The 14,619-nt window shown below is 40.9% G+C and overlaps 1 protein-coding gene across 2 annotated transcripts in view; it reads right to left on the bottom strand.

The window, feature by feature from the left end:
• SNAPC3 (small nuclear RNA activating complex polypeptide 3) overlaps positions 1-13,913 on the bottom strand; it is a 28,758-nt gene extending 14,845 nt beyond the window's left edge. The window contains exons 1-5 of one of the 2 annotated variants that reach the window (XM_036434109.2): positions 13,569-13,912; positions 12,216-12,293; positions 8,166-8,250; positions 3,768-3,872; positions 1,026-1,175 (exon numbers count right to left, since the gene is read on the bottom strand). In XM_036434109.2, the coding sequence (XP_036290002.1) occupies positions 1,026-1,175; positions 3,768-3,872; positions 8,166-8,250; positions 12,216-12,293; positions 13,569-13,876 (726 nt within the window). In that variant the 5' untranslated portion in view covers positions 13,877-13,912. Of the gene's footprint in view, positions 1-1,025; positions 1,176-3,767; positions 3,873-8,165; positions 8,251-12,215; positions 12,294-13,568 lie in introns of both variants that reach the window. The other variant, XM_036434110.2, reaches the window with a different exon arrangement.
• Between the last annotated feature and the right edge of the window lie 706 nt (positions 13,914-14,619).

Genomic DNA, 14,619 nt, shown 5'->3' with positions numbered 1-14,619 from the left:
AACAAAACAAAATGTCCAGCAGGCACTAAAAATTAATGGTTTGGAAATCAGGAGACAATATGATTTACAGGGAGAGAGATTAACCAAGATTAGAGTACACCTAAAACCATGAAAACTGGGGGGAAGGTCAGGAGAAGAATTAGAATAAGAACAAGTAAAACAAAATATGTTATAACATTTATGTGGCTGGTGGCCACAAATAAAAATGGAGATTGTGATGGCTCTTGTCCACACTCTGTCTCCATTCTAGCTGACCCAAACCTCTTTTCACTCTTCTTCATGAGGTGCTGCCCCTCCTAGGTGGGCCAGTAACTCTGAGGTCCTCTGCTGGTTGTACAGGTAAAGTAGTTCAAGCTTGCACATCATGAAATTCAGGAGGATCAAAGCCCTACTACTTCACTAGGCAAGGCATCCCTTCTGAAAATGTCCTGGATAGCAGTCTACCAGTCTTTTACTTTGCGCAATTATCTAGTGAGTATGTCAGTTTCTCTGTCCCTCTGAGAGCATCAGCCAGAGAACCACGAGCAATGACATGTATCAGATACTATGTCCCTGTTTGACATTGCTCATCGAACAGACAGGTCCTTCTATGGGCAATGAGATTCTGACCTAGACTCCAACCCTTTGCTGGAGTCTCTGTTTACAACAAACTCACATAGAGTTTGAAAGAGGAGAGCTTGAACAACAAATTCAAGTGCTACATTGAGATCTAGTTGTATCAGCATAGAAGAGATATCAACTAGTTAAACAATTAGGTGGTTACTATGACCTGTGAAGGAAGAGTGTATAAAAAATGACTGAAAAGGAACAGGACATGAGGAAATCAAAACTAATTATAGCCTAAGCTTTGAAAAAGTCTTGAAGATAAAGAACAGTGAAGAGACAGGCTTTGAGGGAATGGACAGAAGAAGAAAGCATTGACTGGAATACTGATGATCCTGCTAGAGTGACCATTACATCCTTAGCTTAGTACTATTATTTCCTGTTGCTTTATAGGGGTAATAAAAACAGAAAAATCACCTTACTTTACTGATGTGCTCAGGGGCCTGGTCAGGAGTGTTGCTGAATTCCCCACCAATCTGGAGGTCACTGACACAGCAAATTGAATCCCTTAGTTCCGTGAGCTTCTGACTGCCCAGTACCAGCATCGTCTGGTATGGTTTGTGTTCTTTGTGCTAAAAGTCAAACAGTAAATAAATAAATGTCCGCTTAGAGGTAAGGAACTTACTTATAAATCCTGGCAGGATCAGATCTGAAGTTACTGGTTTTCTTGATTTAACTGATCCTCACAACTTAGTGTTCTGTGTTTTCCTAAATTCCCCGTTTGTCTATTTGGCAGTCATTAGATACAGATCCAAACTAATGGCCAAAACTGTTTACACCTCCTCTGTAACATAGAGCCTATTCCCTGAGCCTACCTCCTTTACCTAACTCCCACAAACCATGCCAACTTTCACTTATCCTAAATCAAGGCACAGGCAAAGCAGGACAAAGCCTGGGTGTGTTCCAGAACCCAGCCCTAACTGTTCACTCTCTTGCCTTGCCTTTCTCATGGAAACCCTAATGAAGGCTGTGGCCTCCGCCTTTCCTTCCCTCCTTTCCGCCCCGACTGACACTGGTGCTTTTCCTATGGCCCTACATAGCATGGCCACACCCCCTCCTCTCAGAAAGTGTAAGTAATAAAAATCTTTCCATGGCATTAGCCTCTCCTGTTGTCGCTCAAGTCACCTCCATAAATGAAAATCCTTGGGTTTAACTGAAACACGTGGTGCGATGGACTGAAAATTTGTGTCCATCCAAAACGTGCATGTAGGAATTCTGACACCCAAAGGAGTTGGGGGAGGTAACTGGCTCATGTGAGTGGTGGTAGTGCTCTTATCCCAGGCTCCAGGAGCATGCCCGCCTTTCCCTTCCCCTCTTCGTCCCCCCAGGCATGTTACTTCCTCCTTTCTCCTAAGCTCCAAGGGCCCTTCTACTATCTCTGTACTTTCTAAATGAACTTCTCTTAATAAAAAAAAGCAAGCAAGCCCTGGCCAGGTGTGGCTTAGTTGCTTGGGCATCATCTCATGCACCAAAAGGATGCTGGTTCTATTCCCAGTCAGGGCACATGCCGGAGTTTTGGATTCAATCCCTGGGGGTGGGATTGGGGGTATGCAGGAGGCAGGCGGCCAATGTTTTGCTCTCACATATTAAATTTTGTCTTTCCCTCTCCCTTTCTCTCTCTAAGTCAATGAAATTCTTTTTGTTTGTTAATCCTTACCTGAGGATGTTTTTTCCATTGATTTTCTAGAGAATGGAGAGACAGAATCATCAACGTGAGAGAGACACATCTGGTTGTCTCAAGCATATGCCTCCGCACTGGGGATCAGGACTGCAACTGAAATACTTGCCCTTGACTGTAATGGAACCTGGGACTCTTCAGTTTATAGGCTAACTCAGCTCTAAACGCTGAGCAAACCAGCTAGGGTTCAATGAAATTCTTTTAATGAATAAATAAGTAAAAGAGATCCCATTGAGCTCCCTACCCACTTCTGCCATGAAGGAGGAGTATTCAACCTAGAAGAGGGCCCCAACCTGACCATGCTGGCAGCCTGATCTTGGACTTGCAGTGTTCAGAACTGTCAGAAAAAATTTCTGTTGTTTATAAGCTACCCACACAGGGACATTTTGTTACAGACACCTGAATGGACTAAGACAGTTGGTAACAGAACTTTATGCTGAAGTTTATAATTAAGATGCTACTAAATGACATCAGCATGAAAAGCCTGTGGACTCTTAACTTCATCTAGCAACACTCTCTTTAAATTTCCTGGAAATTACCACAATGAACTATAGTAACCTAGTCACTACCATAATGTTATAAACCCAGAGGTTCCACTGTATTCATTTGGTTTTGATTGGTAATTTAAGATCTTCATCAAACAAGATAATTACTATAATTACTACTAGCTACTAGTATATTCCAGATGCTTCAGAAAAGCCTATTTATTTACAAGTGTGGTGTATGTACAGTAATAATGCATTTAACCTTGTCAAAGTTTATAACATCTATTTAAGGAATCAAGAATACAAACTCTCGCCTGGCTGGCATGGCTCAGTGGTTGAGTGTCGACATATGAACCAGGAGGTCATGGTTTGATTCCCAATCAGGGCATATGCGTGGGTTTCGGGTTCAGTTCCCAGAGTAGAACATGCAGGAGGCAGCTGATTGGTGATTCTCTCTCATCACTGATGTTTCTATCTCTCACTCCCTCTCCTTCTCCTTCTTCTATGAAATCAATAAAAACATATTTAAAATAATAATAATAATACATACACCCTGGTATGGGATAGTTCTTTTTATTACAGACTCCTAAGGAATTCCTAGATACCCCTGACCTGTTAACTTTGTGCATTTTCATCAAAGAAGAGCTGTCTTTAGTTATATAATTTCCCAAGTATTCTAAACTGGTGAACAAGTCACCCCACTCCTGGGGGGGGAAAACAACCCTCATAACAACATATAATTAGGGTCATGGATTTCTATATACTTGCAGTTGCTTCCAGTGCAGAAACTAAAATTGCAATCATATCAACCAAGAGATGATTTTCAACTTGATCTTATTTACAATATTTCTTACTAAAAAAAGAACTCAAGAGCATAAGCACGATGCCAGATAAAATAGTTCTTGCTATTTTATCTAAGATATATGACTCTTCAAATAATTAAACCATCTGACAAAAGTCACTCCTATTATCTGTGGAATCCAAAAGGTTTCACTACCGACCTTATGAAATATAACAGGGTAGAAGACATTCACAGATAGGATAAGTTCCCCCTCTTCAATCATGTCTGCTGGGTTTTCAGGTTTTTTTCCTATGGCATGTGACTCCTGAAGGAGGAAAACAAATTAATAAGAGACATTAAAATCATTATGACTCAGAGAAGAGGCAGTGTGGGACAATGGCTATGAGCAATAACTGAGTCAAACAGCCCTGATTTTGATTCCTAATTCTAATTCAAGAAAACTAATAAAACCTCTAAGTTTTAGTTTCATCTCCTGTAAGACACAGGAAATACTTATTTTATAGACCTGTTGCTGGGAATGTGTACATAAAGCATCTCGTAAGATGTTGGGCATTAAGTGCTTACCAATCGATAATAAAACAGGAATAATAGGGATATCAATTACAGTAATATTGGTATAACATGGGCATTTACAACTATAAATCTTTTCATATCTCCTCTCGTACAATTAATTATGAGAGCCATTTGATAGATGAAGCCAAAGGTTCAGATTTACTTTAGGTAAATCAGCAAGATAGGATGCAAATACAGATCTGTCTGGCTTTAAAACTCTTGCTCTTTAATACACTGTCAAATCTTAGATGGAACCACACGTCCTTTTATATCTGCTTAGTAACTATAAAAAAAGGGGCCGCTAGAGTACAAAATACATTTAAAAAGTGGGAGTGATGTTACACGAAATGATGAAGGAGGATCAGTCCCTCCACCAAAGCAACCAATAAGATGGGAAGAGAGAGAGGAATGTACTATTTAGAACTGTGGAACCTGATCAGATGCTCGTATCAGCCAGAGGAGTGCTTAATGAAGGGAAAAGCTGCTTATTTCTCATAAATGAGCAGAGGGTACAGACCAACAAACCTGCAAGCCCTGCTTGCAGATATGGAAATAGCAGCCCCTGGGCCTAGAAATGGTGGCTGATGCCAGGACAGGCAGTGGGGATCCTGTTTTCCAAATATTAGGGCTTATGTGTTTGGATTGGTCTAGTGATGCCCTGAAGTACTGGGGCAGAAACTTGCCTTGGTTTTGGCTTCCCCCAACAGCAATAATCGGAAACTTAAAGGGATAGGACCTGTTCTCATTTGTAGAGGCAGACATTTAAGAAAATCGTAGGTCACTGGCTGACCACAGAGATAATGAAACAGAAACATCAGTGATATTACATAACACATAATACTCAGATCGGAAAAAGAGTTTGGAAAAGTCCCAAGTAGCTCCAGCCCTCAACAAGTAATAAACATACTCACAGAGTGTCCAGTTCTCATTTAAAAACTTATTAAAAAAAAAAAAAAACACACAATGAAACAGGAAAATATGACCCACTTTCAAGAAAAAATGAATTTGACAGAAACTACCCTTGAGGGAGCCCACATGTTGAAATTACTAGTCAGTGATGTTAAATCAACTGCCTTAAATGTACTCAATGAACTAAAGAAAACTATATACATAGAGCTAAAGAAAATGAGGTTCTTTAATAAGATTAACAGCCAATTTCTCACTAGAAACTATGTAGACAAGAGGCAGTGGGACTACATATTAAAAGCATGGGGAGATACCCTGGCCAGTCTGGCTCAGTGGATAGTGTCAGCCTGCAAACTGAAGGGTCCCAGTTCAATTAGGGTCAAGGGCATGTACCCTGGTTGTGGGCACATTCCCAGTGGGGGGTGTGCAGGAGGCAGTTGGTCAATATTTCTCTCATCAATGTTTCTGGCTCTCTATCCCTCTCTCTTCTTCTCTGTAAAAAATCAATAAAATATATATTTTTTAAAAAGCCAGGTGGGAGGAGAGAGGGAAGAGAAAACCCTGTCAGCCAAGAATTCTATACCTGGAAAAACTATCCTTTAAGATGAGAGAGAAATTAGGACATTTTTTTCTTTTTTTTCTTTAATATATTTTATTGATTTTTTACAGAGAAGAAGGGAGAAGGATAGACTCAGAAACATCGATGAGAGAGAAACATCAATCAGCTGCCTCATGCACACTCCCCACTGGGGATGTGCCCACAACCAAGGTACATGCCCTTGACTGGAATCGAACTCAGGACCCTTGAGTCCGCAGGGTGACTATCCACCAAACCAGTAAGGGCTAGGACATTTTTTTCAGATAAACTATGTAAGTAAATATGAAAGCAAGGTATTACTGTACTTAAATAAAAGAACAGAAAATGATATTCTACGCAAACAGTAACCAAAAAAAGGCTGAAGCTTGAGTGGCTGTATTGTTATCTGACAAAATAGACTTTAAGTTAGAAGAGGTTACAAAAGACAAAGAAGGGCTTTCGAAAGGGTGTTCCCCAAAAAAATGTACATACCCTTTAACAGCTGATAGCTCATTAAAAAAAAAAAAAAAGAAATGTATTTTAATAAACACTGCCTTTACAATTATTCAAAGAGTGCATCCATTTTTGGGACATCTTATATATTGATAAAAGGTGCAACCCAGCAAGAAGAAACAGTAAATATAAACACACAGGCTGTTAAAAACAGAATCCCAAAATACATAAATTGACAGAACTGAAGAAAGAAATAGATGGTTTACAATAGTTGGAAACTTCAATATCAGAATTTCAATGAGTAGAAAAACCAGACAGAAAATTAATAAGCAAATAGAAGACATGAACAACATGATACACCAATAAGACCTAACAGATATACAAAACACTCTATCCAGCAACAGCAGAATACATACTGTTCTCAAGTGCACAAAGACCATTCTCCAGATAGACCAAGTCTTCATCAATTTAAAAATACTAAAATCATAAAAAGTATCTTTTTAAATCACAGCTGATGAAACTAGAAATCAATAACAGGAAGAAAACTGAAAAATTCAGATATGTGGAAATTAAGCAACACACTCACAAATATCCAATGGGTCAAAAGGAAATCAGAAAATACCTTGAGACAAATGAAAATAGAAACACAAGATAAGAAATGTATGAAATGCAGCAAAAACAGTACAGAAATGAAGACCTTAGAACTATTGTATAAACACATACCTTAAAAAGAACAATCTGAAATCAATAACTGTATATAATTTGAAATTAGAAAAGAGCAAGCAAGACCTGAAGCTAGCAGAAGGAAGAAAACAAGCAAAACTGACTCAAAAAGAAACAGAGAATCAAAGTAGACCCATATCCAGAGACTGACTTAGCAATTAAAATCCTAACAAAGAAAAGCCGAGGAGTAGATTATTTCACTGGTGAATTCGCCCAAATTGCAAAGGAAGTTAATAACACTAACCCTTCTCCAAGTCCTCAAAAAAATCTTCAAAAATCCCTAACTCATTCTGGGATCAGTAGACTCGAAAACCAAAGTAAAACAAAGACATTACAAGAAAACTAAAGGCCAATATCCTTTATGAATATAAATGCCAAACTCCTCAACGAAATATTAGCAACCTGAATTCAACAGTGTAATAAAAAGATTATATACCACAAGCAAGTGGGACTTATACTCAGGATACAAGAATAAGTTACATACCAATCAATCAATGTAATATTCCACACTACAAGAATGATGGCAGGAAAACCCACATCATCATCTCAACTGATGAAGAAAATGCATTTGACAAATCCAATTCTTTTTCATGATAAAACACTAAATAAACTAGGAATAGAAGGGAATTTACGCAACATGATAAAGGCTGTATGTGAAAAATTCACAGCGAAGATCACATTCAACAGTGACAACTGATAAGGATGTGCACTTTTGTCACTTCTTTCAACAGAGTACTAGAGATTCTAGCCAGAGCAATTAGGCAAGGGGGAAAAGGGCAAGAAGGAAGAAATACAGGTGAGTGAACCAAACTGGAAAGAGATAAAATTATCAGTTTACAGAGAAATGACCTTTTTTTTAATTAAAAAAAATTTTTTGATTGATTGATTTAGTTTAAGAACTCATGCAATATCTGCACGATCACCACATAAAGTCCGAGGGAGAAAGACACTTACCTACACATTCATTGGGTGCTTCGTGTATGTACCCTGACAGGAGATCAATCTTACAACCTTGGCATATTGGGCGGACACTCTAGCAAACTGAACTACCCAGCCAGGGCCCATGCATTCTCTTCAGTGTACAAAAGTGTCAAGGATTCACACAAAAACACCCTGTTACTGCTAATAAAAAAAATTAAGCAAAATTGCAGGATACAAAACCTATTTAAAATTTTTTTTATTTAAAATGACATAAAAAAATAAAATATGTAGTAATAGATTTAACAAAGGAGATGAAAGACTACTTCCCAGTCCCAATCAAGCTTCTCTAGTTTGCTTTCAACTAAGCATACCCAATATAAAGCCACCGCACAGTCATCATTAGCCCTCACCCAAAGACGAAGTTCATGGTTTCATGGGAAAAAGTGGACAAGAGGAGATTCTTACCATCTCATAAGCAAGTACTTCTTGTCTGCAGGCCCGATCTATCGTTAATGTTTCTTCCCGACGTTCCAAAATCTCCTTTCTGACTCTGTTACAGACACAAGAACAATCAAACGTCAACATTCTCCACTGAGCTTCAAACACATCTTCAATACTCATTTATTCTGAACTAATTTTAGGCCAAAGGAAAGCTATAAAAATAGCACAAAGAGTTCCCTTATATCTCTCACCTGGCTTCCTCTATGTTAACATCGTACGTGATCATAGTATAATGATCAAGCTAGGAAATTAATCTTAACACAGTATTATTAACTATTGACCGTTTTTGGAAGTTCACAAATATTTAAATGTAATGCTTAAAAAATTTTTAATGCCTCTTTTCTGTCCCAGCATTCTGAGCAGGACACACTGCATTTCTTCTCCTTTTTTCCTCCAGTCTTTTACAGTTCTGCAGTCTCTCCTTGTCTTTCATGATCTTGACACTTCTGAGGAGCTCTGATCAGTTATTTTGTAGTGTTCTTCAATTTGGGTTTGAGAGCTGCTTGCTCATGATTGGAATTAGCCTATACATTTTTGGCAAGAATACCACAAGAATAATGATGTCCTTCACTGTATCAAGGGGTTAATGATGTTAATACAGGGTGAGCAAAAGTAGGTTTACAGCTCTTCATATGGAAATACAACAATTAATAATAATACAAGAATATATCACTGTTTTATTGTACATACTCACAACTGTAAACCTACTTTTGCCCACCCCGTATTCTTGTCACTGGTGATGCTTACCTTGTCTCCCAAGTTCCTACACTTGAAAGATACTTTTCCTTTGTATTATACTTGTTAAGAATTTGGGGGAGCCCTAACTGGTTTGACTCAGTGGATAGAGCGTCGGCCTGCGGACTGAAGGGTCCCAGGTTTGATTCTGGTCAAGGGCATGTACCTTGGTTGCGGGCACATCCCCAGTGGGGGGTGTGGGGGAGGCAGCTGATCGATGTTTCTCTCTCATCGATGTTTCTAGCTCTCTATCCCTCTCCCTTCCTCTGTAAAAAATAAATAAAATATATTAAAAAAAAAAAAAAAAAGAATTTGGGGGAGATATTTTAAAACTATGCACCTCATTTCTCCTTAAACTTTCACCCAGAAATTTGAGCATTCGTGGTAGATTTTGCCTGCAATGTTTATTAATGGTGATTCTCTATTTCCCTCATTCTACATTTATTCACTGATATTATGAGGAAGATCTATCTCTTTCCTCCCATTTATTTATTTGGTCATTTATATTAGCATAAACCCATATTTATATATTTTATTCTACAGGTTAAAATCTAATACCATCATTATTTTGTTGCTCAAGATGTTCTAGCTTCGTCCTTTAGGAGCTTCTTCATGTTGGCTCCTGTTCCTTCAATAACCCATCGTTTTTCTTTTTCTTTTTGTAGCATTTTCTTACTTTCTGGTACCATAAGAGGCTCAAAGCTCATCCTCTATTTCCATGTCTCAGCCCTGAAATCAACCACTTCTCCTGGGAGTCCTAATAGCTTTATTGGAGAGAGGCATCCTCATTGTTACTGCAGTCACTGCTTCTAGGCTCGGCAGCAGAGAGAAGTGGAAACACATATGTATACTAACCCACACATGTACAGATACCTGCATTTTTCTGTTACATATTTAAAACTGTGAGTTAATAATGATACTTTCAATCCCAAACTAAAATCACAGGATTTTAGCCTTCACCCTTCTCTTGTTTATAACTTCTTTCTCCACAAGTGAGAAACCCAATTCCTATCACTTATAATCCAGTAACTTAATTCTAGAAAATACACTGTCTATATTCGATTCCCAATCCCTTTGGAAATTATTCTTATGTAGTATCATACCAAATTTCCATACCTCTTTAAATATAACTGAACTTTTCCTTCTATTCCACTGGTCTTTTTGGCAATTCCTGAGCTAGTACCCACTGTTTTAATTATGAGGACTTTGTAGTATATTTTAATATCTGGTAAAATTACTATGCCCTCATAATTTCCCCCCCCCAGAATTTTTTCTAGTTATTATTGCATATATTCCATATGAATTTTATCATCAGTTTGTCTAACTCCATAAAATAATCAATACTTCTGATATTTTTATTGGGATTGCACTTCATTTATAAATTAACTTAGAAATAACTGACATCATACAATGTTTAATATTCCTCAAGAACAAAGGATATCTTTCAATTTTTTCAAGTCTTTTTTTGAGTCTTTCAGGAGTGTTTTTTGAAATTTTCCTTATTTGTGCTTCCTTAATTTTACACATTTCTTACTAAACTTATTCCTACATATTTAACCTTTTTGACTACTGTAAATGAGATTTTTTCCCCCTCTACCATTATGTCCTCTAATTGTTGTTTGTGTACATGAAGGGTATTGTTTTTCATGTATCAATTTTGTATTCTATTACAATAAATTCTTTTTAAAATTTAATTTAAAATTTTTTATTTATTGCTGAGACTGGTTTGGCTCAATGGATAGAGCGTCGGCTTGGGGACTGAAGGGTCCCAGGTTCGATTCCGGTCAAGGGCATGTACCTTGGTTGCGGGCATATCCCCAGTAGGGGGTGTGAAGAGGCAGCTGATCGATGACTCTCTCTCATCGATGTTTCTAACTCTCTATCTCTCTCCTTTCCTCTCTGTATAAAATCAATAAAATATATATTTTTTAAAATTTTTATTTATTGATTGATTTTTGGAGAGAGGGAGAAGGGGGAAAGTAGGGGTACAGAGGTGTGTGTGTGTGTGTGTGTGTGTGTACACATATAAGTGTTGTAGGCAAAGGCCAGCAGTGAGAGAACATTGTAGGATCTGAAAAAGAGCTGTAGCATGGCTGGAGGACTGCAGAGACAGCTGAAAAGATCAGCAAGACCCATTCTCTAGAGGCCCTTGTGAGCCACTGAAGAACCCAGGACTTGTGCCTAAGCCAATGAAAGGCTTGCAGGGAAAGTGACACACCAGATGTGCAGTTTAGGAAAAATCTTAACTAATCAACAAACAGTAGTTAAAGAGTTGCCAATCGAACAAAGCAGCATAATATGCTTAAGGGCAATACACAATTGAAAAGAGTCTGGATTCCCAAATGTGTCTTCAAAGATTTTAGGAATGTTAGAAGTGTTTTGAGACATTCTAGAAGGGACAGAGGTGGGTTTTAGTAATGTGGAAAGTAATCTTAGGGCCTCAAAGATGGGGTAGTTTCAGATGGGAGAGGGGTCATGTACATCCTGACATCTGAAAGAGAAAGTGATTGAAAATGAATCTAGAAGGCAAGTTTGTGCTATATATGTGGAAGCTTTCAAAAGTCTAAGGAAGGAGTCTGAAATGTGTCCATAAAAGAGGGTAGAGCCATTGACAATTTCTTAGTAAATGAGCTTGTTCACATGACAGCACAATGAATAAATCAGACAGGAATCTTCCTTTCCTTAGCACTCCAAAGATTGCTCATGTAAATATTAGCAGTAGGGAAAGGAAATGGATTTGTTTCTGTTTCAAAAAACAAACACACAACAAAAAACAAGGCAGAGTTACAAATACCATTGTAACACACAACCAAAAGCAAGGCAGAGTTACAAATACCATTTTTCTAGCAATTCATTTTTATCCTAGTTTACAAAAGTATGGATGTCAAAAATTTAAAAGAACAAACAAAACTGGTCCTTTACCATATAGTTTGAGAGGCACTACCAAAATATTTAGCTTGCATCTGATATCTAAGTAGATTATTAAAATAAACACAAAATTGGATATGGACTTGATATTATATGTTATATATTTGCTGTTAATTTTCTCAGTTGCTATCATCCCACTCTAAGTAGGAAGAATGATACTTCTTGGAGCTACAGGCTATCTGCAACTTAATGGGTTCAGCAATAGAAACGGACACACAGCTAAGCAAATAGGACAGAATGTGAATGATGGTTGAATGGAGGGGGTGGGGTGACAACAATCAACCTTTGAAGAATATGAAGTTAAAAAATATTTAAACAAATAGCATGTAATAAAAGCAAGGTCCTCCATACCCCAAAGTCAGTAGGCCAGTATCCTCTGGGATGACTTCTGGGTCCTGGTCCTCCTCAAGGCACCGCAGTTTATCGAGACTAAAACAAACAAACAAACAAACAAAACAAAAAAAAGGCAAAGCAATCATGTCTTGTTCCCAGTGAGCCAAGTGGTGCCCCAAAATACATCACCAGCTGATTAAGGGAGATAAAAATCCTGCACTGGGCTCAGAGGAGGTTAGAATTCAAGGCCACATCGGTGAGGATAGTCCATACATACAAGCATACACGGCCTTATTTTATTTTATTTTTTCTAATATATTTTATTGATTGTTTACAGAGAGGAAAGGAGAAAGTTAGAAACATGGATGAGAGAAAAACATCGACCAGCTGCCTCCTGCACACTCCCCACAGAAGATGTGCCCGCAACCAAGGCACATGCCCTTGACCAGAATCGAACCCGGGACCCTTCAGTCCACAGGGCGACGTTCTATCCACTGAGCCGAACGGGCTTCGGCTACACGGCCTTCAGCTACAGAGGCCAGCACTGTTAAATGGAGGAAGAAAAAAAATATCTTTTAAAAGTCATTTTTGTATGTTCACTCCAAATACGGCAGCTGGGGGAGAAAATGTCAGTAACAGCATACCAGGATGGTCCCCAAAGAGACCGACCCCCGTGAATCAAGGTGTTAACACTCCTCCGGCCACCTCTCCCGGCCTCACCGTTACTATGGCTCCTCCGCGGCCAGAGCACCTGTCAACGGCAGGCACGCGTCGCTGTGACTCTGATCGCTTTTCTACAGCAACAAGCACTTTCACGAAAAGCGAATAGAAAGCCGAAACCGGTGTGGCTCTGTGGATAGAGCCTCGGCCTGCGGACTGAAGGGTCCCAGGTTCGATTCCGGTCAAGGGCATGTTCCTTGGTTGCGGGCACATCCCTAGTAGGGGGTGTGCAGCTGGCCAATGTTTCTCTCTCATCAATGTTTCTAACTCTCTATCCCTCTCTCTTCCTCTCTCTGTAAAAAAATCAATAAAATATATTTTTTTAAAAAGAAAGAAAGAAAGAAAAGCAAATAGAAAAATGAGTCTTTTAGGCAGCTCTCTCGTCTCTTCCCTCCAACGCGGAGGAAAGATGCCCGCGGATCACGGGTCCCCTCTCCTCCCCTCCCCGTCCGGGGTTCCGGGAAGCGCCCGCAGGTGGGAAGCGTTGAAAAGGCGGCATATGCCCTCCTACCCCCGGGGTCACGCTCCTACCCCCGGGGTCGCCCTCCGGCACCCCCAAGCCAGGGTCCCAGAAAGCGCAGGGGCAGAGCATCACCCGGGTTGGCACCAAACAAGAGCCACCTCCCCCCAACCCCCCAGCCCCGCACTCACCCGCAAACGGCCCTCAGCTCGGTCGCTGCCTCCAGGTCGCAGCCCAGATCCCGCGCCGCCGCGGCGTCGTCCCAGCCCGGGTCGGCGACCCCTCCAGGGCCAGGCGGCTCGGATGCCGGCGGCTCCTTCAGCGACAGGTCTCCTTGCCCGCGCAGCCGGTCACGCCACAGCTCCCCGAAGGCGCCCACGTGGAAAGCGCGTGTGTTCAGCTCCGGCATCTCGTACTCGGGAAAGTTGCTGCTGGCCGCCGGGTCCCGCTCGCCGCCAGCCCCGCTGTTCGTTGGGACGCCCGGGCCGCTTTCAGCCATGTTTCTCCACCCCTCCCGGCTCCCTTCCCTGCAAAAGCCGGAGGATCAAGGTCTCGCGCGGCGTGATGGGACTTGTAGTTGCGCGTGTCCTGGCCGGCGGGCGGCGGGCCTGCGCAGACGGAGCTTCAGAAACTACATTTCCCGGCAGGCCCCGGGTCAGGGGCGCCGCGAGCCTGCGTGAGTGGGGCTGGGCTCATTGTTCTCTACTGGGGCGGGGCGGGGAGGAATGGTGGATATTTATTCCCCATCTCTGGTTGGCTTTGGTTTCTGGCTCCCAAAGTTATGTAGCATATCTGTCTCCTGGCTGGGGCGGCCTCCACACGCCCATGGTTCTCCCTCTTTACCTGTCCTCAGCCCCCGGGGACCGGACTTGTCCTTCTCTCCAGTGGTGGGCTGTGCTGCTGCCTCGCTGCTCCCGGGCCTGAGAGACTTGGGGGCTGGGGCCCCAGATCAGGTCCCTCCAGAACCGCTCCAAACGCCCCGTGTTCGCGTGTGTATATATACACTCATGCAGTGTTGCACACACAAACATAGAGTTAATTTTTTTTTAATTGATTTCAGAGGGAGAGAGAGATTGAAACAACCATGATGAGAATCATTGATCAGCTGCCTCGTGCACGACCCAACTGGGGATGAGCCAGCAACCCTGGGCATATGCCCTGACCAGAATCGATCAAGTGACCTTTTGGTTCCTGGATCAACTCTCAACCGCTGAGCCACACCTGACTGGGCAACAGTGGAGT

This window comes from Pipistrellus kuhlii, unplaced genomic scaffold (genome assembly GCF_014108245.1).
Source record: "Pipistrellus kuhlii isolate mPipKuh1 unplaced genomic scaffold, mPipKuh1.p scaffold_m20_p_12, whole genome shotgun sequence".
Lineage (NCBI taxonomy): Eukaryota > Metazoa > Chordata > Mammalia > Chiroptera > Vespertilionidae > Pipistrellus > Pipistrellus kuhlii.
Note: the sequence above shows the minus strand (reverse complement) of the source record. Positions and strands in the feature narration are given on the sequence as shown.